Raw genomic sequence first — 25,728 nt, 5'->3', positions numbered from 1 at the left:
TCCTCCTGAGGTTAGCTCCTTACTGGATCTAAATGTATAAACCAATTATATTAAAAAATGTTATACAACAGCTGTGCTAAGTTGTTTTTCTGCTGAACGTCACTAATGACAATGCTGTAAAAAGTTTTAACATTCTGGCAACCAATTTAAGCGTCCTACATAATTATTTTGATGATCCAAACAACATTATTTTCAGATTTATATCTAGCTAAAATTTTGATACTTAACAAAACCATTCTTTTTATGTGTGTGTGTAGTTGGATGAATTATTTTATAGTTATTATTACAATTATAAAATAGTTTTTCAGCTATATATTTTATACATTAATTCTACATAATATAAACTTTTATTGTTTTTCTCTGATTGTACAATTGACGTTTATCCGCCGCGAATTTTAGTTCTACCGCATTTAAGTATAGGTATTTAATGAAAACTTGAAGCGCGAGAGAAAACACGCGATGTATGAATACTTTCGCGGCAGATAACGCGCGTGTGCATTCGCGAAGAGCAAAAGAAGGGACTATTCAGGATTATTTTCTAAATTTTTTGCACAGGAAATCGAACGTTATCCGACAAATTTGTGCTATGTTCTATGGAACATTAAGCAGGCTAGATAATTTTACCTTTCTTGTACCGTGCTCATTCCTTTTCTTCTGGCTATTGACAAAACGGCAATTTAAGTAGATATGTACACGGCTGAACGGGCGCGAAGTCGATATTCGCGAGCAGTTTAATAAGAGATAAGCACGGGAAGAGTATTAGACTTCAGGTGCGCGATCCGTAGCGGAATATCTTGTACCGCGTTAGGAGATATGCGGAAATATATTTCATCGAAGATAATTGCCGTAGAGGCATAAATCAGAGGGCACCTGGAGCAGCTTGTGATATCGATTATTTTACGTATTGATTATATAAATATGTACAGTTCATAAAGAGAATAAACAGTTGTTAAATTCAGATTATTAAGTGAATGTCTTGCATTTTGATACTTTTTTATACTTTATTGTTTTTAATGTTTAAGTTTGGGTAAAGTAATTTGTGTGTTTAAGTTTAAAGTAATTTTTGAAAACTATTCTGGAAACAAGAGATTTGTTCACGTCGCGTGCTCCAACATGTTCCAACATGCTGCTACTAACAAGCTATTCACTTCAAACACGTTGGAGTGAATAGGAGCTGTGGTAGAAGCATATTGGAGCATGTTAGAGCATGCGACATTAATAAATCTTTGACGCCAAATTTTGACGCAAAAATGATGTTGCCTTGTTTCTTGGATAATACATAAACAATTAAGATATTTAGGATTGGAAGGAAATTGATTGACTAAATAAATGAGAGTGTAAGATATTTATGTAAATTTATTCAATATAACATATTTCATTGTGCGGATATTTGATGGCTCGCCAAAAACAGTTTTGTCTGTCGGAGGATAGTTAGGAGAATTTGGAAGAGTTTGCAAGAGAGAATGGGTTGTGACGCCGTGTGTAGATATTTACAAACGGTTTCATTTAAATAAACATTATTTTAACACAGTTCATATAGAATTATCTGTGTTTCCGATTATTTCTATTTCAAATATCTTAGTTAACGCATATCCCTAATTTATAAAGATTCGCTAGGACTAGTTCCGAATGAGCTCGAATAATCTCATTCTTTCTTCACGGTATATAGTTTTATTCTCTACTCGCACGAATGGCTTCCCAGGTAGACTTGAGCGATCTAACAGCGTTTACTTTTACCACGCGATATGCATCGATCACTTATCTAACAATAATAATTACAATGACATTGATGACGTTGCGTTTTAATATTATACAGCTCGCAACACTTATTCGCATCCGCGATCGTAAGAAATCGTTCATGTTCGTGTAATAAGCAATTCCGTAGATATTAAAAACTTCAACCAATAAAGAGAAGAGCCGAGCCGACAATAATGAAAAGAGAAGGAATATTAGATAAACACATACACGGTGCCACATCTGATGCTTCATGCCGATAATTATCGATTCGAGTCCGTTGAAGATGCAGCACGTTATCAGTTTATCACTTGATCACTCGCGTGCTAATAACGTCGATTCCGGATCGATGTTTTGCGGTTTACTATAAATATATATCGTGATTTTCTGTACTTCGCGCACCGTAAAAAAAAACATTTTCACTTTTGCACTCTTATCGGTTACCAATAGATTAAAAAAACTGACGCAGCAACATGCTTTGAACACTGATAGTTGCTGATCCACGCGATTTATGTCCAGCTAATATTTTTCAATAAATAAAAACTGTAATACGACCGCTTGATTTTTTTGCGAAAACATTACTCCAGATTTAACGATCACATTTGAAATCAAAACTGAGATATCACATCTCGTTCAGCGATCGTGCTTCGTCAGTTCCAACGGTTGTTGGTCAGTCCAATGATCTCTCCAAGCGACCGATGGCGACGACGGTGTATCCTGATCGGAGTCTTGAACATCGATTTCCTCGTCTTCGTCCTCGTTCTGATCGTAGCGTATCCTATGCGCCGATCCTGGACGTGGACCAAGACCTGATGATTGCCGCTGATCGTACGCGGGACTGGTCGGTCTCGAAAGTCCGGACGAATCGTCACCCACCAGTTGACTAATCATCCGGAAGGCGCTAGGTTTCCTTTCCGGTTGCTTTGGTACCGACTCATGCCTGTCGATCCTCTCGGGTCGGTCGAGGCCGGTGTCCCTGGTTACGGAATTAGCGACAACCGCGCGGAACGCGCTACTTTCGCCGCCCATGCCGGCGATGGAGCAGCTGGACGTACGTTGGCCGATTTCCATAGCGGACGTAGCGGAGTGCGGTTGCTGCGGCGGTGGCTGCGGCTGCGGCGGTGGTGGTGGAGGCGGTGGTGGCGAACGCTTTAAGAGGTTCATGCGCTGGTGACGACGCCACTTTGCCCGTCTGTTGGAAAACCAAACCTAAGAGTCACGAGTTAGGTCGTTAGAACGCTCGTGATCAAGTCGGACAGGAACGACGCGGCTGTTGTCCGCAGGGTCTTCTCCAATTTATATGTAAATGTCGAATTAGACCCTGCGTCGTCGCATCGGCTCTTTATCTTTATCTAATGGTAGATCCTCACCTGAACGCGGGCTTCCGAGAGCGACGTTTTCGAGGCGAGACGTTCGCGCGTGGACACACACGGGTAATGCGATCTCTCGAATTCCTTTTCGAGTTCCTCGAGCTGTTCCGGACTGAAAGTCGTGCGGTTCCGCCGGAACTTTGGCTGCTCCGAACCGTCTAAGCTTCCGTCATCACCGTCGCCATCTGTACATTAATAAAAAAAACGTTTTCTATTGGGCTGTGCGTTTCTGTATACAACAGCCCAATAATAATAAACATTTTTTATTAACATTTTATATTATTGAACTACCTAACAAAATTTAAAATATGCTGTATAACTTCTAAATAAATACAAAATTGAGAAAATTTATATTTAGAATAGTTTTATACATGACTGATATGAAAATATTCTGATTTTTCTACAGGAAATATAAAATAATAGGTACGTTTAAAAGGTTAGCATATAGAAAACTTTTAATTGGCGAATAATTTGATGCAGCTATTTGCTCAATATATGAATACTGATAACCATAAATATTTAGCAAGATATTGTACGAATATTAATTAAAATCGCTTAAACATTAATAACAAAATTAAATCTTCAATAATGAAAAATAAGAAAGATTAAAAGCTTTCCTGATAAAAATAGTATGTTTAGTGAAAGTCTATAAGAAATCCGCTTAAGTCTTGAATAGCTGTTTCATTAAACTTTGAAACATTTATTGAAATGTTTATGAGATTGAAATTTAAACAAGAAATTGTTTATAAGGTGTACACAACTATGAAATGAATCTTAATGACGTAGTCTCAAATATTTCCATATAGTTTTCGAAATGTTTGAAAAATGTTATTGTCAGCAGATTCACCAGTGTTTGCGTCATGCTTCCAAACGATGTAACCATCAATAAAACTTTTTATAAACAGTATAACTATCGATAAATCTCTTCATAGACAAATATGAATACAATCTTTCATTAAAAATTTTCGTCACGGAATTAAAAAAACTCCCTCTCTTTCTCTCTTTCTCTCTCTCTCTCTTCTTCGTTTTCATTTCTATGATTATACACGCAAATCTGGGAATCTAATTAATTTATTTGAATGACTTAATTTAATCTTTGGGATAAAAATACAAAATATTTTTATAGAACTAGGTGTAGGATATTTTATCGAGTAGGATAATTTCGCGTCACGACGTCAAAGGTGTATCTCTTTCGTCACCTTGTAGATATCCACGAGCGATCGCGTCGGCGGCATGAAGTGCGTGTTCGGAAGTGCCCGCGGACGCGGACGCGTGGCCGCGGCCGCGGCTGCGGCCGCGGCGGCGGCCGCACCGGGACTCAGGGACGGTGGCAAAAGCAAAGCAGACGCGGCGGCGCCGGATATACCGGTTGCAAGAGGCGGCAGCATCCACGGATGTCCGGCTGCTCCCGGCGCCGGCCAACCCGCCGGCAGATGATGGCTCGTCGTTGGATGCTGGTGTGAATTGAAGTACGGATGCGGCCCAGCGGCCGCGTACAGACCATAACCAGCGGCACGCGCGAATTCCGCAGCCGCGCGTTCCGCCGCGCGGTTCCGCAGTATCCGATTGATGCTGCTGACCGACGGCGCTGTCGCGTTACTGCAAACCCCTGGAACAGGCGAATGCCGACGTTGCGGTCAACGCGAATCGCGAAGATACCGTTAACACATAATAGCACGAATACGACAAAGATCTCATTATGAACAGAATTTTTCACAACTTCGTTGTCATTAATCTTATAAGCATGACGCAACTATTTTGACGCTAAAAGTCTTTAAAGTCAAATTTTGTTAATTGCAATCGTAAACTTTATTTAGCATAAAACTCACAGCAAATGCAAAATTTGCACTTGTTGCAACGTTTAGAATGTTACTACAATATTGCTAAAACATTGCAATATTGCTGCAAGCACATGATCTGTTCTGTACAGAGCGCGTTAATATTATGTCAGAAGTAAAAGTAATATATTATTACGAAGGAAATAAGATTCTTTATGAAAATACAAAATACGGATAATTACAAAAAAATACACAAAATGTTACTTCGATTTTGTATTTATATAAAATCTCAATAAAACATATCCAATGTATAATATGGGTCAAGCATGCGCGTATTTCTGAACTCTTCTAGAGAGAGAAGTATAGACACAACCTTATGTGTATATATTTGTATTGCCAGTTGTTATCTATAAGATCTATAGTTGCAGCAAAAGGTATATCAAAGTTTGCTTATTATAATGATATTCGTGTTAGCACGAATGCTTCGAGAATGGTATGTGTGTCAAGAAGTAAGGTCGCAGAAACGCGTTTCTTAATTCTTTCGTTAAATTATACGTTACTCATACATGCGTCTGTAATCATGGACGGTGCGTTCGCATGGCTTACAGAGGACGAGCATAATTAAGTAAGGAACACGCTAGTTTATGCATCGCGCTAGCACTTGACGTTATGACTAAGCGTGTTCTAAGAGATATACTGCGAAAAATCTTAATCAATGTTAATGTGAGACAAGTTGATCAATCTTTTCACTTCGTAATTATTACGTTCATAGTCACTCTTCATTCACCGTAAAATAATCGATTTGCAAATTATTATCTCTGTTTTTGCAAATAATTTTTTATCTCTTTTGCATACATTTTTTATCTTTTATAAAAAATATTTATAGAAGATGTACCCGTAACTGAAAATGGTCTTAATGACCCTGTAAACATTTTCTTAATTTTTAAATAGTGTAATTTCGAATAATTTATTTCGAAATCTTATTTTTCACAAATTTATTTTTGTTTTATTGATGTTCTAATTATCGTATACTATATATTTATGCTAAGAGTCCAGATGTTGCAATTTTTTATATACATAATTGTAAATTTTAAAATCTTTTAAACTTTTAATAACACAAAAAACTTTAATCTCAAGGATCCATACGTTTCCTTAACATCACAAAAAAATACGTATTCCTATTAGGAATTAAACATAAGTAATTAATATAAATAATTAGAACTAATTATAAATTGCTTGTTTCAAGTTTCAAATTTAGAAGAAATATAAATATTAATTTTGTTATGTTAAACTCTTAAAAACTGTCCCTATTTTGATTTGTATTATTTTTCTTGATTGAAGGCCAATGTATTTAGGACACCATCCGCACATAATACGAAATTCGAAAAATTTCGATTAGTGTCATCTTTCTTGCAGGAGTGACTCGGAAATATCCTTCCAATAAGTGTCGATTTGGCAATTATTATCTTACCTTCAGAGATTAACCTCTCTCGGATTTCCCAAGCGAAGATAGTCGGATTCTCCCTTTTATATTGTTCAATCTTAGCGACGACAGCCGGTGTCGCTACTTTCGGCTTACTGCCACCAATCAGACCCGGTGGGCGCAACGTACCTGAAACACGATAAAATGGGCTTCAAGGACACGGTGCATTGGCAAAACTCCTGGCCCTCGATAAAATCGCTCGTAAATGGCACCGCGGCATGGCACATTTATATTTTGCGCCCTATTCGGCAGCTCGGCCATGCCAAAACTCGCGAAGCTCGCCGTAATTCCCGAAAATCACGCGATGCACGCGCCTTGGAATCCGAATGTATCTTTCACAGGAGTGATTGATGTGAAAAGAGTGATAATTGTAACATTATACATTATAATTGAACGGTATATTAAATGTAATTTGTTCCATTCACGTAAACATTCGATCGTCTTGGATATTGTTCCATACAAGGTGCATTAGGAATGTCTTACGTCCGTTTCTACCAACGTAAATTAACTTCAATTTCGGTTTTTACTTACTGTTTATTTTTTTCTAATCATAAAAGTTAGAAAAACATATAAAGTAAATTGAACTGAGATTATTAAAATGAATCATTAGCAGAATCGAATGTTAGTCTTTTAAGATATAAACAACTTTATAATGTATGAAAAACATAAAAAAGAGAGAAAATATAAATGCATATATTACAAAAATCACGGCAATCGTCGCAATATAATGTTTAACATCGCGTGCTACCGGCAAATGGACATCAATCCTATCTTCGTATATCTGGGTGGATTCATAATGCGGTAATTAGAACAGGATGCTTACATAATATACATCGTGATATAAGAAAATTATCTGCACACGTATAGCCACTGCGCATTAGCTCATGATAATTTTTAGTGTTATTATCGCGCGCTTAAGAATTAAATTGCATGCTTAGAGCGATTAATATAAGTTTAGTGCTATTTATAAAAATCATAGTTTACTAGATAGCCGTCGCTCTTCCTCTCTCCCTCTCTTTTTCTCTCTCCCCTTTCGCTCCTCTCTTTTAAACTTATAAAGACATTTATTTTAAATAAAACGTTAATAAAATATCGGTCACAGGTAAAAATACATGTATTTTAAGTCTACTGTTTAAATTCACCACTGTCATATATTCCATAGAAACCGAAGTTATAATTTGCTACTCGTGGGAAAGACAATGAGCAACGCAGCAGTCAATTAGTCATGAATTAATTAGTATCTACAAGTGAATGCTAAGACGCGCACAGCTCCATAAGCATATATATCATAAGTACGAAAAGGTTATGCATATCATCGATTGCATGTTGTTGATACTGTAAAAGACGTACAAACGATACATTCTAACGAATCAAATTTTAATCAATTAAATATTATAATACATAAAATTTGTTAATATTATAAAACGTTTCGTACGAAAAATGGATCGTTTTAGAAGTAAATTTTTCATTATTTATATTAGATCCATTCTTGGAATGCCAACGTTTCGTGAACCTTGCAGTTCACTTCATCAGGGCGAGAAGCAGCCTGATACTGCTGATACAGGCTGCTCCTCGCCCTGATGAAGTGAACTGCAAGGTTCACGAAACGTTGGCATTCCAAGAATGGATCTGAACACGGAGAAAACCCGCGAAACGCAAGATTGTCACAATTTATTATTGTGTATATATCGATGTATGATAAAAAATAACATCAGGCTTGTTATATATAAAGAGGAGAAGTTAATAGCCAAAGGATCTAAAATAAAGGTATTGTAAATTGAAAATATAATTCAATCTCAAATAATAGAATATAAACGAATATATGATATCGGTTAATTGTATATGAAAACTTTACTAAACAATGATGATTGATACGATTCGGATACATTGCAATCACAATCAAAAAGAAAATTAATTTTTGTAGAAGTATCTAAAAATTTAACTATACATACAGATCTATATAAACAATTTTGTTAAACCATTAAAATAATTATGTAAAATGCTTAAACGTTGATGACAATCCTACAAAAAGTTTTAACATTTTAACAACAGGTTTAAGCATTCTGCATAATTATTTTGATAATCCAACAAAATTATTTTTAGATCTGTATCTATAGCTATGTTTTTTATAGATATTTCAGCAAAATCGTTCTTTCTGTATGCATTATATTAGAAAATTCATCTTTTTTGTCAATGCTACACTGTTACTAATAATATGTATTCAAAGTTGTATACGTTGTGCTTAAGATATACCGCGTATCCGCTGTTTTTGCCCCATTTCTGGCGAGCGAAACGATAGAAGCGAAGAAACGAAAGTCACGCTCGCGTGCTAATATCAACGTCAACCATCGGGCGTAAAGGGTCCCATCGAGACTCGCCTCCCGACCCCAATTACGCGCGGATTCATCGTGGAAGGACGTGGACGTCGTTCGTACTTACATGCATGCATCATCCGTCATTCGCGTTCTGTCGCGGACTTTGCCGAAGACCAGAGTCTTGGCAGAGAAGCGGAAGGGACGGGGGAGGTATCCGTCAATCCGGTGGACGATGCCGGGAAGATTGTGAGGTAATGGAAACCAGAGGCGCAGGCAGACTTGAGCAATTATCGGTCGTTACGTACTATTATTAATAACAATAATGACGGCTAAACCCGGCAGAGGGTATCGCGTGCGCTCCCACGGATGAAGTGCGTGCCGGGTATATAAACGATGTATCCACCTAATAGGTATCCATGCCGCGAGCAAATTCCTTGCCTCGACCTGCTATCCCGGTCTTTCTCTCTTTTCTCCCCGTTTCTTCCTCTCTTCGTCCTTTAGCTTCTCTCTGTCTTTCCGTCCCTGTATCTATCTTTCCCTGCTACACCGCTCGATCTCTTCCCACCCCTGTTACCTTCAGTTTTTCATTGTTGCTCGTTCGGCTTGCTCCTTCGATTTGCTCCTGTGCACGTGTGTGCGCGCCTACGTGCGTGCGTACATCAAATTTTTGAGCGAAGAGTGCCGTTTTTAATAAAAGAAACCGCACGAAGCCAATTTCGTTAGCCGGTTAATTTCGTTAGGGTTACTCGCGAGCACAGTGGATGGATGTCAGTCCGCCGTGGTTACAGGCCGAGAAGGCTGTATTCAACGGCGCGTCGCATGCGTGCATTCGCGGACGAGGTGATCTCTTTTATGAATTGATAATGAGAGATTAGTGTAATTACACAGCGAACCTCTGTAAGAGCGTCGCGATGGAAACTACGAACAAACAACCGGAACGCCTTCGGCATTGTCCACTCGATTGCTGTCCAGTTATCCTAACGACCGCAGTAGTGACGTGTTAAGCTTGTACAGCACGCTTGAAATTTTGGCCATTTATCCCGTGTAGTCTCTCAATCCGTCTTTGAATCAACCCTCTCTAATCGATACAGCGAGGAGTTAAAGCCGCAACTTCTGAAGACACGAAAATCGGTATAATCGAATGGTATTTTTAGTTCACGAATATGAATAAACGAGATATCGCGATGTAATTCATATCTGTTCTTGACAATCATAGGCGTGATAAGGGTCACGACATACAAAAAACTTAAGTAGTAAGAGGTAAGCAGTGAGGAGTTTACTATTGCTTATGACCTTACATTCTCAACTGTAATTGGCCGATTCGTTTACTACTTACCGTTTAAGTTTTTCTGTATATACTATGGGCTTAAGAATAGGCTATGCATTCTTATAATATGGAGCTGTCATTATCGGTTTAAAACGTAGAAGAATAGAAGAACAGAAAACGCATTCTCTGATTTTTAGCATCTGCAGTACTCCCTTAGAAAGTATATCAACATCTCTTTTCAACTCGATATTTTAGACAAAGAGAGAGAGAGAGAGAGAGAGAGAGAGAGAGAGAGAACGAAAATATGATTCAAGCTACCTCACTCTTTTTAAACTAATAATGACAACTCCATAATATAGGGAAAAAAAATACGCAGTCTATTATTATATCTGTTTAACAAATCAAACTAACAAAGACTCCTTATAAATCAAAAGACATTGAAAAGAATAAGGGCAATAGGAGTCAGGCGCAGAAGACATCGCGCAAATAATACACCCATAAAGCGTAAAACTTCTTTATTCTACTAAACGCGCTTACATGTTTCGGTTCACTTTTGAGCCCTCTTCAGAGGCTCAACAACACAAACTAACATACATAAAATGTGAATAAAAGTTATCTTGTCATGGTGAGCTCCCCTACATCGAGAATATAAATGCCAGAAATTAAACCCAAATAAAAATGAAAGAAAAAGAAAAAAGAAAGGAAATATTGGAAATATCGAAACAGAGAAAATGGAAAACACTAATTTATCAAAAAACTTTAAAATTTATAATTAATTATCCCCAAAATAAGGACGCTCATCATGATCACAAAGCACAATATCGCAAACATTACTATTAATAATTCAAAAACCGGTTCTTGATATGTTGGTCAGTCAGTATCAGACACAGAGTCACTTTTAGATTTAGTTAGTCTTTTTCGAGATTACAAATGGGAAAATCTAACGTTAAGACATTAATCAATTCCAAGAAAATAAAAGTTGGAAAGTAATCCAAAATCACGCTAGAAAGATTTTTGAATTATTAATAGTAATGTTTGCGATATGGTGCCTTGTGATCATGGTAAGCGCCCTTATTTTCAGGATAATTAATTATAATTTTAAAGTTTTTTGTTAAATTAGTGTGTGTGTGTGTGTGTGGTGGTGTGTTTTCCATTTTCTCTATTTCGATATTTCCAATATTTCCTTTTTTTTTTCTTTTTCTTCCATTCTTATTTGGGTTTAATTTCTGGCATTTATATTCTCGATGTAGGGGAGCTCACCATGCAAGATAACTTTTATTCACATTTTATATATGTTAGTTTGTGTTGTCTCTAAAGAGGGCTCAAAAGTGAGCCGAAACATGTAAGCGCGTTTAGTAGAATAAAAAAGTTTTACGCTTTATGGGTATATAATTTGCGCGACGTCTTCTGCGCCTGACTCCTATTGCCCTTATTCATTCCAATTTCTTTTGATTATATCTATTGTTTAGAAAGAGTGAGATAGCTCGAATATCATATCTCGCTCTCTCTCTCTCTCTCTCTCTCTCTCTCTCTCTCCCTCTCCCCCCCCTCTCTCTCTTTCAAATATCGAAGTATTAAAAAAAGATGCTGATATGATTTAGTTCTTTCTAACGGAGCACATATGCTAAAATTGGGGAATGTGCAATCTACGTCTATTACTTCTATGTCGGTGATGAAATGACCAGTTATATCGCCACTTGTCTCCGTCTCGACTTACGTATCAACGTAGAGCGAGCTACCCGCTCACGTCGAGGGGATTAATTGTTTATCGTCGTTAAGTAATTGGTCGGCCGATTATGGTACATTATATTCACCTCGGAGTCCGTATCCAGCGAGATGAAGACATTACCGGCGCGCCGCGAGAGAACAGGCCACGAACGGTATTTTTACGAGCGGCTCGTAAAGTTAACGAGGACCGCGAGGTAGGTAGGCAGACCTACGAGAAAGAGAGAAACTCCGGCGTTCCACGGCGATGCTCGGTGGCTCGTCTCCATTTTTTATTGTTCACCTCGGCGCGCGATCCTTCTCCTTCCTCCTCTTTCTCCCCTTCCTCCGCTTCTCCTGCCTTTTCTTCTTCTTAGTTTCCTTGTCTTTCTGGCCTTTCCTCGAATGCGATCCGGGCTTCCATCCACTCGTAGATACCCGACAATTCCCGATCTCGTTTAGAGTCTAAATTTCCGCGAGAGTTTCACCGCGTTCTCGCGTGCAAAACCGCACTTGCGTACTCATCTCGAAAGCACCTCGATCTGCATTAACTCGTCAAACATGACGGTCGAAGATACAAGGTACGAACAGCAACACGAATAGTCACGGAGAACGCAAATGCCGGAAAGCTCAGGGTGTGGTTTCTTAAGCGTTTAGCCTTGAGATATATATTTTTATGTTGTAAATGATATAAATCTTTATTGATTTTAAAGGAAACGACATATGGGAAAATTTTCATTGAAGCTAATGTAATTTGATAGGCAGATTAAATATATAATACATATATCGTATGATATGATATATATTATACTACGGCACACAAATTCATAAAATTTTAAATTTAATTTTACTAAATCCAAGAGTAGCGAATAGAATCGAAACTTCGCATTAGTCTCCTGGAACGTAGAGAAGCTAATGACTGATGCAATCATTGGTGAATTATTCAAGTTTGTTGTGCCGAGGTGCTGAAATTTAATGCGTGAAAGAAGTGGTTATTACGTGTTAATTCTGTCGAGCTAACGAGCTTCGAGTGGCTAATGCGCTCTTCATGATGCTCGTTATGTTTGACCATGCCTCGTAAGTTTGAAGCTATCCCCTGTTCTCTGCCTTGCTTGGAATCGCTCGAAACGTTAACGCGGTATCGTTTGTGGTCACCGGTAATTGCCGCGTGAATCACAGAGAAAGGTACAATCAAGAATTATGTAAATTTCAAATTAAAAAAAGAGGTACAGAAAGAGAGGGAGAGAGAGAGAGAGAGAGAGAGAGAGAAAATGGGGGAAGAGGGAGAGAATCTAAAAAAAAATATATCCAAAGAAATACAAAAAAAATTAAATAAACTCCTTATCCTCGTTTTAAAAAAATAGAGGGAAAAGAAAGTTTCCATTTAGATAGGAAAATATTATGTTAGTATTGTTTCTCTCACAAGTAGGAATTATTTTAAAACTTTATTTGACAAATATGACAAAAACCTTTTATATCAGTCTATCTAATAGTTCTCGACTTTGGAAAATCTTCTTTTGTGTATCTCCAATATCTATTTTTCTTTCATTTCCGGAGGATCGATGATATTCTCGGAACGTAGAATATAAATGGGTGATTTCTGCCTTGACTTCGTATCGAAATTACGTACGTAATGCGTGCATGGCGCTCGATACTCGCGATAGGTATAGTGGTTGACGAACATAATAGTGATATGTCAACGGAGTAGTTTCCCTACGTAAGTTCTCGTGTTCGGAATGTCACCCAATAATTTGCATATTCTTATCGCCAACGATAAGAAAAAAACAACGTGGGGTATAATATCGAGCGTATCATGAACGCGATTCTCCTCGCGCGTAAGGCAACTCGCGGTAAATCGTAAAAATACACTTTACAAACCTAAAAGTTTCGTAACGACTGCGCCCTGTTGATTTAATGACAACACGTGGTTGGCGAGATCGTTGTAATGCCTGAGTGCTCCTAATCCATGTGACAATTCGATTAGACGTTGACGCGATGCGTTGCCATTATTGCCACTGGCGAAAGGACCGGCCGTACAATTTTGTAAATTCACACCTGCAAGAGAAATATTTCATTATAATACGTATAATAATGAAATTATTATACCGAACAACTAATGATAATTGCTAGGACGAAATCTGTTTCGATTACATTTTATTATTACATCTTCGTTCTTAACTTTGGATTATTTTCGTAAACTGGTTAACAAGATTCGAGAGATTGATGATTTTACAGGTGTAGAAATAATCGAGGATCTATTTTTCTTACGAAGATCCTTTTTAAGATCCCCAAAGTCAATTGAATGCTTCGTTAAATTAACAATCGGCTGCTTAATCGCTGTGACGAAAGTGGTCATGGTCAAATAACTTCACGTTGAGGCACTTTAATTTCAGTTACTAAACGTGATGTCGCGATCCTGTTATTGATATGGTTTTAAAGAATGTTAAAAGCGCAGTCAAGAGACCTGTCATTCAAATTATGGTTAATAATTAACTTATATTCATACTCGCATGGATATTACCTCGCTCAGCATTTACGTATATTCTTTTTAATAATATATTACAAGAGCTTTGGTTTCAGGTGTTTATCAATGTTATTTTAATTTTCAATGATTATCTTTGCTTTTAAATTAACATGCCAATCAACTCTCTAAGTTTCTTGGAATGAAATTTCACTTTGAATTAAAATATTGCCACTACTGAAAAAAATAAAAATATTTACTCTTGAATAAGTTTCACTCTTTTGAGATAATTTTATGTTTCATAATCTTATTTCTCTCTCTCTCTCTCTCTCTCTCTCTGTATTGTTTTATTTATATAGTCCAATTATAGTATTATATTTATGTTAAGTTCAAGTGTTGCAACTTTTTATATGATTGAACATTTTAAAGCTCCTAAAACTAATAACAAAAAATTATAATAAGCCCATACATTTTAACGTTACAAAAAGTATTTTCCTCTTTTCCTGTTACGAGTTAAATAATCATGACTTGATCTGCACAACTTCTGATTATTGAATTTGGTTTAAAAACCACCGGATGTTTCATTTAGATTTTTTTTCTTAGTGAAAATGTAGCGATAGTATTTTTAAATGGTAATAAGCCAAAAAGACTAAAGTGATATCAAGAAAGCGAAGAATATACTAAGTGGAAAATTGACTCGTAGGAAATAATCTTCAAGGAGAGAAAACGTAATTACACAGCATAGCCAATAAAATCGCGACAAGGCGAAACGAGGGTTCAAGCGTAAATCGACGCGAGCTTAAAGATAATATGAATTAAATGTGAGATAGATGTTAATTACTGTACCGGCAGTGTCTGCGATCAAAATTATGATGTGCTTATTATAGGTTCAGCTTCCTCGTAATCGCACTGTCGACTAATCTTAACAACGTTTAGTGCGGAAAGTCGCCCAGATGCCAATTTACGATCGAACGATATATGGCAATATAAAGAGCGTGTAATACCTGTCATTTTGTAAACGAGGAGCGCAATAGCTTTTTATCCAGTCGATCTTACATAAGGAGTTCGGCGATCGCGGGAGGAGACCGTCGGGTGAAATTAAATCCTGAGTGTTGGTAGAAAACAGGTCCGTCGTGCTCATTTGTACCGCGTTGTTTTAATTGGTTTCAACGAGTGAACTCAGCGTGAATTCGCGGCAGTTCGTTTACATAGTGAGAACGTCTAATTAATTAGTCCTTTATGAGCTAAGTGTATTACCAATCAGTTCGGTAAATGCATCTTGCGCAGATCATTTGCAATTTGTTATTCGCGTAATCGAACGGTCACTTTTGCACAACTTATAACGATAATATAGTTAATTATTAATGGCTCCTCATCAGGAATACAGTTAATCAGCATTTAAATTAACTGTAATCTGGAGAAGGAAAATTGACACGATACTTTTTGGACGAATTTATTAACACTGCGATGTCATGTAACTCCGTAATCGACCGGTCGCAAGTTTAAATCCCGCATCTCGTGTACACAGAAAAATTTTGTAATCCGTACTGACTTAGCAAGAGTCGCAGAGAAACTTTTTACATCCAAAGTGACTCCTTTGACTTAGATTCAGTATATCCCATACAGGGACTGATATGGTCTTATCCAACTACATATTTTCAGATCTGCATCTAGCTAAGTTTTCAAATATTTCAGCAAAACACCGTACTTTCCGTGTACTTTACATTGATAAGCGTCAAATGTAGTAAATGCATTTTACATATTCTTCACATTTTTGCTAACTTTTTAGTCTTTTTGGTTTATTACTATTTAAAAATATTGTTACTATATTTTCACTAACAAAAAATCTAAGTTAAATATCCGGTAGTACGATCATATTAATGATCATAAATTTCACAGATTCTGTATAAGTCACGATGATCTAATGAAAGAGAAAAAACATGTCAATTATATTCGTAAAATTTCTAGGGAATTTTTGTTACAAAATTGAAGTGCTACTAAAATTATTTTCCAAGGAATCTCGTTTGCAATGGTTGCTTGAAACGTCGAATAAAACTTATGCGAATCCTGCGAGTCTCGCGCCTATCCCATCCGCTTCGAATGGCACATCGGGCGCGCATTCCGCGCTCGTTTCGTGTCAAAGCGATCGGAGGTGTCGTGAAAACGAAAGTAGCCGATGCACAGAAAGAAATGCGTCCCATCGTTGCATCGACACCAAGCGGGAACCGGTTCTGAACGAGTTCTGGCATCAGGCCTCATGGTATATTCGTCCGTATATTCGAAATCGCCGCCAGTAAAGACCGATCGCTTGATCTACGGCAGTAATAGATAATAGAGAAAAAAACTGGAAAGCCGATTGTCTTTTTGCAGACTCGGTGACTTCGTGAGATCGTTCACTCTGCGCTTCTGATGAGTGGTTTTATCTGGACTGAGTGCAGATGGTTTCAAGTAAAATCGAGTCGCGTTACGAGTGTTTGCTGACAGTGCGCGAATCAAGTTAACTCTTAGATGCAGACCATTTGTTTGCAACACACACACGCATAAAGATAAAACGCAACAGAACACACTTAAATTATTTAAAAAGAATATTCAAAAGGAAATGATTGCATGCAGATATGAAGTTCATATCTGTATATGTGTATAGTGGAAAGAAAATGAATCGAATATAGAGTCTAAGGTGATACAATGACATATGTAACTTAAACTATATTTATATATAATCTGAGTCTTATAATAATTTTAATCAAGTAGAAATAAAATCTTGCAGGTCAAATTTGAGCACAAATTAATTTATGAATTTTTTTACACGGGGGGGGGATAAGATTTAAATAAACACATACACAGTTGCATTTATACTCGAGGGCAGCGTTTCGCAAAAAAGTAATCTTATATTATCAGACTATAATTTTTACAGAAATCGTGTTAAAAGTAAATTGTACATGTAATCGATAATTGATACGCGAGCAAGCATTTTACGTAATAACTCTTTGATTAATTGAGTCCGTGACGAAATATTACCGAAGAGAGAATTGAGAAGGAATTCATTTACAAATGAAGATGTTCATACATCTTGACGCAAACATTGTACATTATAAGACATAATTATAAAATCTCGAAACTATGTTACGCGTCACCGTGATCATGTATGGTTAATTATTAATTATTAATTCATAAATTTAATTCATGACATCATACGTATATTGATCTCTGTTTGCATTTTATGTTAAATGATGTAATATTCCAAATTAAATGTTATAGGATTATGTAATTTGGTATCATATTTATAACACTGAATGTGCGATAAGGAAAGCCAACTGCAAACTATTCTTTTTATCTTCTTATACTAATAAATTAATTTATTATTATAATTAGAAGTGATACACTGAAAAAAAGATTGACTGCTGCAGCAAATTAGATGGTAAAATATGGCATAGCATTTTTAATTGGTTGCGTTAGCCTATCTGCAATGTCAGTATAGGATTTCGATAGACTAACACAACCAAAAATTGACTGCTGCAACCAATTAAAAATGCTATGCCATATTTTATCATCTAATTTACTGTAGCAGCCAATCTTTTTTTTCAGTATAATAAATACGATTTAGATAGATGTAGAAAGTACAGTTCAACATGAAGTTCATACGGAAAGAACGATTTTGCTGATGTACCTCTTACGGACAAAATCCGAATAGTAGGCAGTGTTGGCATTGCTCGGGCCGTGTCAACATTGTCCAACGCGATTGGGTTAGGCAATGTATTGACACGGTCCGGGCAATGCTGACATTGTACAGCAGGCAATTTAATTGCCCGTAACATAATCTAAAAATTTAGATGAATACAAGTCTGAAAATAATTTTGTTCGACCATCAAAATAATTACGTAAGAAGTATCACTCTAAGAAATATCTTATCATCCCCCCCTCTGCCATAAAGTGGGTGTTATTTATAATTTACTAGAAAATAGTTTAGTTAAATTTTTATAGATACTTGAACAAAGCTAGTGTCAAAGAATGAATACTACGAAAAAGGAAATCACAATTCTTAGCGAAATTGTAACCTGTTAGCAAGTAGTATATTCTACGCGTAATTAGTGCATATATCTTCGTGGACACTTTCAACGATTGGTCGTCAAAGCTGTAACAAAGTGCTGCGCGAAGACAGCTATTAACCGCGAAGTGTACCTATTTCAAAACACTCTGAGTAGAGTCGTAAAATCCCATGGCATCGTTTGCTGTTAAGAATCGAGCTCAACATCAGAAACAACGTGAACTCATATCGGATCGTAAGCTGGATTAGCGCTTTTCGCACAAATCAAGCAGGAGCTTTGTCTACCACTTATCGGATTTATTCATAACTTTTAATTCGCAAACAATATTATCAAATTGCAATTTCAAAGAATCAATTTAGATATAATCCGACATTTAAACAAATTGTATTTACTCAAATACATAGTATTGCACGGAAAGAATGGTTTTTCTGAAGTATTTGTAAATTTATTCTGTAAGAAAATTCTGATTTGTCCATTTTTTCCATCAGAATTCCAATCCCATCAAACCATTTTTCTCAGTATAAATTTAATTTTGATCATAGACGTAATAGAAAAAACTGCGCATTGCCTAATCTTATAACATCTGTGCTTCGTTAGAAAGAATTTTAAATCATATTAGCTTCCCAATTCTATCAGCATCTCTTAATTCAATACTTTAGAGAAAGAAAGTGATATGATTTAAGCTTAGAGATGTAAAAAAACGGTATTTTTGACTTCGGAGAAAAATATCAAGTAAAAAACGGTATTTTTGACCAAATTACATAAAATTCATGAAAAAACGTTTAGAATTCGTGTTAAATATGTAGAAGAAATAGAATTCATTTTTCTCTCTTGTTATTTCGATGCTATTTAATAAAATTTGTCTTTATAATTTTATTGTTGTCTCACTAATTTAAATTTAGAATATGTATAATTACAATCACAGTATACAACATAAACAGTCAATTAGTCTAGTAAAGTATTATTTGTATTAATGACAGTATGGACCACTTACTTAACTTTTAAAATTGAAGTACAGTATAAAATATCATTCAAATAATAGTGTAAGGTATATTTATGACCACCGGCATTATACTATATTAATTATTATACAGTATTTTTACTTTTATAATTATTTTTACACAGAAATCTTACGGATAAGTGCAAAAACTAAATTTTAGAGCAATAATACAGCGTCGAAATCGTGGAACGTTAAAAAAAATATCCAAGTATAAAAAAACTGTCAAAACCAAAGGAAAAAAACCATTATTTTCCGAGTTTTTTACCTTAAAATTCTAGTTTTTTTCCGTCGCTTACATCTCTATGCTACTTCACTCTTTCTAAATGGTGACAACTTTATAATAATCCGCAGTCTTTTCTCATTACGTCTATGATTTTGATGATGGATGCTACATTGTCGGAAAAGAATGTTACTCTTTCAATGCAATCATCAGACACAACTTCGTTGTTTATGTTATTAGTATACATATATATTTTTCATACGGTGGTTCATGTGGCCAAGTGCCATAAGTGCTACCAGAACACCTGAAACACATTTTCTTTTGTCCTTTTTTTATCTTTTTCTCTTCCTTTCTGCTCGCTCGTGAACGAAAACGTTGTGTACATGGTATCTGCCTCGAAACGATCTGGGTGTGGTCGTAAAATCTCGTGGTTCTGGAACGAAGTGCTCCGCAAACGCGAGAGTACCCGCGGGATGGACGGGTATTGAGCGTTAAACGAGAGTAATACGTTCGCCGATCCGAAGAGAAATACTCGCGTTGCCAACGCATTGAAACCGGTTCCGAATGAGTGCAATACTTGGTAGCCCCCGTGCTCCGTCTGGCAAGTGCAAATCACGGAAAGATCCGCGAACGCGCGGTAGTTGAACATGTCGTCGTAGGCGCATATCCACTACTCTCAATCGAGCATGTCTTTTTATTCTTTTATCAACGGTTTTACGAGGCAAGCAACCAGAGAGCATTTCACGCTGCATCAGACATTCGTGTATCGTAGAGAGCAAATAAGGAGTTCGCCACATTACAGTCGTGTGTTAAATAACATCATAAGCCGTGACGATTCTGTTGTACAATCGCAGGATTTTGCTCTTCCTCGTTTTTTGACAACTTAATTAATGGCTGAAAAGAGGCGGCGACAATCATTGATAATGAACTGCATCCGCAACAGAAAGCGTCGCGTTTGTTTGGGGCATTTTACGCAGAAAAACTTTGATGCTTCCCGATTATATTTGAGTATTGTTTTTTTTAATGTTTGTTAAAAATTTAGCTAAATGTGTAGATCTGAAAATAATTTTGTTTAAACCATCAAAATTATAACTATATAAGATATTAAAGTTGGTTGCTAGAATGTTAAAACTTTTGCAGTATCATTAATGCTTTAACTTTTCATATAATTATTTAGATATAAATCTAAAAATATATATATATAATATTATTGAACATTTATCCGATGGTTCAATAATATTATTTTCAGATCTATATCTAGATAAATTTTTAATTACTTTAGTAAAATGTTCTTTTTGTATAGATATTTTGAAACTATTTAAAATTTTGTAAATTGATTTAGTTGACATACAACAGTTTTTATATATGATATGGCGATTAAAATCGTGATAATTCTGAATCTCTGAAACAGAAATTATTTAGTATATGTGGATACTGTTCCGATTTACTCTTCTATTTTTACGATTCACACAAGTTGAATATTATATTTCAAAATTACGATCAAGATTTCGTAATCCTTCTGAGATTTTTTTAAAGGCGAAAAATGCTTCCATTAACGTTGGTTACGAGACAAGTCCTGTACAGGTGTTCGTCTGTACAGGTGTTCAATGTTAATTGCTGTTACCATCCCGCATCGAAAGGTTCGCGCGGTAAAAGATCGTGAAGCGATTCATAATTTAATTAGTTACTTGGTTATCTCTCATCAAAACAAGATATAATCGATATACTCTCTCATTTATCGTCACGTGTATCACATATTTAACTTCTACGTTATCAGGAATATATAATGATTAAATTGTATGTTACTGTTATTATATTTGTAAATTATATGTTTATTAGTTGTTCTATATAAGTGTTCCATATAACCAGCAACTTAATAACATATTACATAAAATATATGCATATTATATAAAACAAAATACAGTTAATCAGAAGATTGTCTTTTCACCGTTTAATTTTTTGACATTTCTCGAAATGGTCAAAATTTATTTCAAAACCATACGATATCATATAAAAGAAATTTGACAAAATCGATAATAAAAGAATTTTCCAAGAAAAATTATTATCATAAGTTTTATAAAATTTCCACGTTTTTTGTACTGTCTCGTTATTTCATTTCATTAATTATTGTTTCTAATATTGTCTTTAATAATTGCCAAAGTATATTCAGATGGTTCAGATATTTGGTTTTTCCATTAAATAACTGTTTGAAATTAAATACCGTATTATGTAATTTTGGTATAATAAAGCGCATGAAACACAATTGTAAATAATGGTTCGTGACGTATTCTGTAATTATCGACTTATCATGACGCAACGAAATTAATTGGGTCTCCATTGCTTATACACATATATATATATCTATCTTATCTCAAATATCCAAAAAAGAAAAAAGAATATAATCGGGACGTATACAAAAATATTTTTATAACAGAACGCAGAAGCACCTGCATGTCGCTTTTGGTGAGAATTAAAACTTGTTACAACGTATATAGTAAACATTTAATTTGCAACAGATTTGAATGAAAATGACATCATTAAGATCTTTCTAAGATGCCTATAAACATTAAATTATTAATTGTTGGTCAATTTAATTTGTGATATTACTACAGTAGTTCAATCGAATTGCGTTTGAAGAGCGAAAAATCATTTCGGCGCGCAGTTTAAATAACTACACATATATAGTACCTATATAAATTCACACCAAATTATTTAAGTACCTAAGATCCAGCTTAACCGTTAAAAGCTTTATTCCTTACTTGTTGTGTAATCATATTTACGCGGTCTTAGGGAATTCTTTAATATTCTTCAATGTAAATATTTATCTTCTCATGATTCATTGAACATTCCAATTATGAATTAATTATTATAATGAGTTTAGTATACCCGAGGATCTCGTTCAAACACGGAAAGAACGATTTTGCTAAAAGATTAAAAATTTTGCTAATGGATACAAATCTGAAAATAATTTCGTTGGATCATCGAAGTAATTTTGTTGAAAATTTAAACTGGTTGCTAGAAATCAAACTTTTTTACAGCATTGTTCATTATTTTTTAGTTTTCAACGTAATTATTTTAATGGTCTAATGCAATTATTTTCAGATCTGTATCCAGTAAAATTTTAGATTTTTCAATAAAATCATTCTTTCCATGTAACTTTAAACGATTATTGCAATAACATTTGTATATAAAGGCTGTGCTTGTTTTAAACAATGATTTATTCGATATATACCTGTTATACAATATTATTATAACAGAGAGCTACCGTGTGAAAAGAAAACAACAGGCATGGGAACTAAATGGAACGTTAAATCGAATTCGACGAGAATAATCGAATTCGATTCGACTTAAAGATGCGAATACCTTCGCATTCCTACTCACCATCGATCAGGGAAGCAGGTACATTCAACTGCTGGTGATGATGCGCCGCCGGATGCTGCTGGTGATGGTGCGGCGGATGTACCTGCAGCAGGTGCGATCTCGTTTGGGAGAAGGTCGGCGACGGTGGTTCCCAAGGTCGGGCAACACCAGTGCTAGCGGGAACGTCCTCGTCCTGACAGCAGAACTTGTCACTTGCGCTCGAGGCGGTCGTACCGGTGCAATTCGCGACTCCGTGTCCGTCATTATTGTTGCTAATCTCCCCATTATTATTGTTGTTGTTATTATTGTTATTGGTACCGCTACTGCTATTGTTCGTGAGGCGCGTGGTAATTGCACCCGTTGCTGGGCTACCACTACCACTAGCACTGCCACTGACACTACCACTGCCAATGCCGTCGACCTGTACCATTTCGCTGTCGATCGCAGCCGCCGACTTGGCAGTACCAGGAGGGGTCGCGACGCCGCCACCGATCATCATCACCAGACGATCTCACCTCCGCCCCCTCCACGCTCAGCAACGGCTCCTCCCTCTCCCGTTCTTCCTCCACTTCTGCGAATGTACCACGTCTGTCTTTGAATCACTTCCGTTTCTCGCATTCAACCGATTTTTTCTACGCGCTAATCGCGATTCTCAGAATATTGACAAGTATCTACAGGTTAACGTATCATTTGGCATTACTCTCGTTTGGAGTACAGCGCTTAAGAATATTCTCTTGTGCGTTGAGCAATATCGCTGAACGAGCATTTTTCAACCTGTGCAAACGATATACCACAGAAATTATTAACAGGGTCGCTTGTGGATTTCATTATCGTTAAAAACCCGAATATTTCTCTTTTGTTGTTATATCCCTGTCTACATGCACATCGACAGAGTCCGATACAAATTCAACGCATTCCCGTCTTATTCGCCGAATATCTGCAGTTCCCATTTGTTTTCAAAAAACTTCAACTTATCTTCATTGAAAACTGTCCACCGAACTGTCACGTGTATACCACCGTCAGCCACTATCCTTCTGACAGCACAAACACGGACTCGCCATGTGACGCGAAACGTGAACGCTACGGAACCGATTAGCAGAGCGGAACTTCTACGATCGCACGATGACGATCACGACGCATCGCGACGCGAGCTTTTACGCCGTCGCGACACTTGAGCGGTGAGCCTAGTCGAAGCTGAGGAACCGAAGGCGCGGAGTACTGGAGCGCAGGCGCCTTCGACGAAGCTCGTGACCACGTTCTCCTCCTTCTCTTCCTCCTCCTCCTCTTTCTTCTCCTCCACCTGGCCCTCTTCCCTCTCCGTACTCTTCCTCGCGTGTCGATCGCCCTCTCGTTTCTTCCGCCTACGAGGGCTCCCTTCTCCAATGACAGGCAACGAGGGCTACTACGGCACCGGGGTAGCTTGCTTGCGCTCCGCCGGATTCGAGCGGATTGCCTTCCGCTCGGGCTTTCGAAGCGCGCCCAGACCTTCCCCCTCCCGCGACTAGAGACTCGCCGAGGTGAGATCAAGATTTAATGTGACGTGACTTGCCCCGTCGCTCCATATACGCGGTTGATTTCTCCCCTCATACCCCGTTCTCCGTTCATCTTTTTTCTTTCAACACACAGATCACCAGATTCGACTCTTCGCGCACTCCTTAGGTATAAAAGAAAGCGTAAAAGAGAGATAAACTTCGTTGAACGAAAATGATTATTCTTTTTTCTCTTATTTCTGTCCCTACGACAGTTCTACTGCTTCTCACCGATGCACCGTTTCTCTTGTCACGCGATCGACTTGCCGAAGTTATCTCGTTCGTGCTCGAGCGTGAGGAACGAAAAGCGAATTTTTCAATTCGTCTCTTTAGAAGGTTCCCGTTGCTCAACAATGGTTATCAGCTGCTACAACGTGATATACACGTGACACGGTTTCGCTTTCCTCTTTGATAGCGTGATGCTCTTTTGGAACCACCCTTCTCTCGCACTATCTTTGGACGACCAGACGCGAGTGCGTTACGCGGGGCAACCTGCTCGCTCTCCGCCGTATTCGAACAGATTGCCTACCGCCGCGCGCTCCGCTCGAAGCGCGCCCAGACTAGCCTTACCCCCACCTTATACTCTTCCCGCAAAAGACTCCGTTCTTCTGCTTCTACCCGCCGAGAAGAAGAGATCAAGATTTAAGGCGCCGCGCCGCGGTATCGGTGGCGGGTAGCCGTGTTGATGAAGGAGGTGAATATGGGGGAAGGAAAGTGGCCGCGGTTCAAACTTTCAAAGACGCAGAAGCTACTGATTACACTAGGTCTGATCGTAAAGGGTAGACGCGGAGTGGAAGATGCCAAATACGGGGGCAAGGGAGACTCTATCGAGACCTAGTCGATGCGATATACAGACCAGGTGGGGAATAGATATCGTGGGGATGTATAGTAAGAAAGAGCGAAGGAGAGAGAAAGAAAGAGAGCCGATAAAGCCAGCCAAGTGCGCACTGCTGGCCGCGCATCTGAGCTTACCCAACGCCCACCAACCATTACCGAGTCGATCGACCAATTGGGCGATCTGGTAGCCGCCCACCGATCTGGTGCGCTCACTACCGCGTCGCCCACGCTTTTAAGCAGCGGCCTTCCGTTCTTCTCTGTAATCGGTATGATACGCCGATCCTTGTTGTCGATCGTTGCCAAGACTGTTTTAATACAATTTTGGCACTGGATGGAGGGTACTTTCAATGTTGGATGGAGGATACCCTCAGGGATAATCGATTGATACGATCTGACCTGACAAAACTAGGGTGCGAAATAATCGTCTGTAAGTGCACAATGCAGAGAAGTTTAATGGCAAAAATCTATTAAATTACCCTTGAGATTATGAATCGTCAGTTATTTGTTAGTATTAAGTCACGGAGAAAAATGTTTGGTTGAATTAACTAGAATTCTAGTTAAAATAATCTAGTTGAAATAATCAACATTCAGCTTTCCTGGTTAAATCTATTAGAATTTTAGTAA

The 25,728-nt window shown here is 37.3% G+C and overlaps 1 protein-coding gene across 1 annotated transcript; it reads right to left on the bottom strand.

Moving 5' to 3' along the window:
* Positions 1-1,387: 1,387 nt before the first annotated feature.
* Eyg (eyegone) lies at positions 1,388-23,304 on the bottom strand. The gene is given in 7 exon segments (XM_018452119.1): positions 1,388-2,943; positions 3,105-3,289; positions 4,304-4,388; positions 4,391-4,713; positions 6,354-6,494; positions 13,530-13,706; positions 22,760-23,304. Coding segments are annotated over 7 exon segments (1,965 nt in total). The 5' UTR covers positions 23,238-23,304; the 3' UTR covers positions 1,388-2,367.
* Positions 23,305-25,728: the final 2,424 nt, after the last annotated feature.

The sequence above is a fragment of the Mycetomoellerius zeteki genome, unplaced genomic scaffold, assembly GCF_001594055.1.
Source record: "Mycetomoellerius zeteki isolate Tzet28-1 unplaced genomic scaffold, Tzet1.0 scaffold332, whole genome shotgun sequence".
NCBI lineage: Eukaryota > Metazoa > Arthropoda > Insecta > Hymenoptera > Formicidae > Mycetomoellerius > Mycetomoellerius zeteki.
Note: the sequence above shows the minus strand (reverse complement) of the source record. Positions and strands in the feature narration are given on the sequence as shown.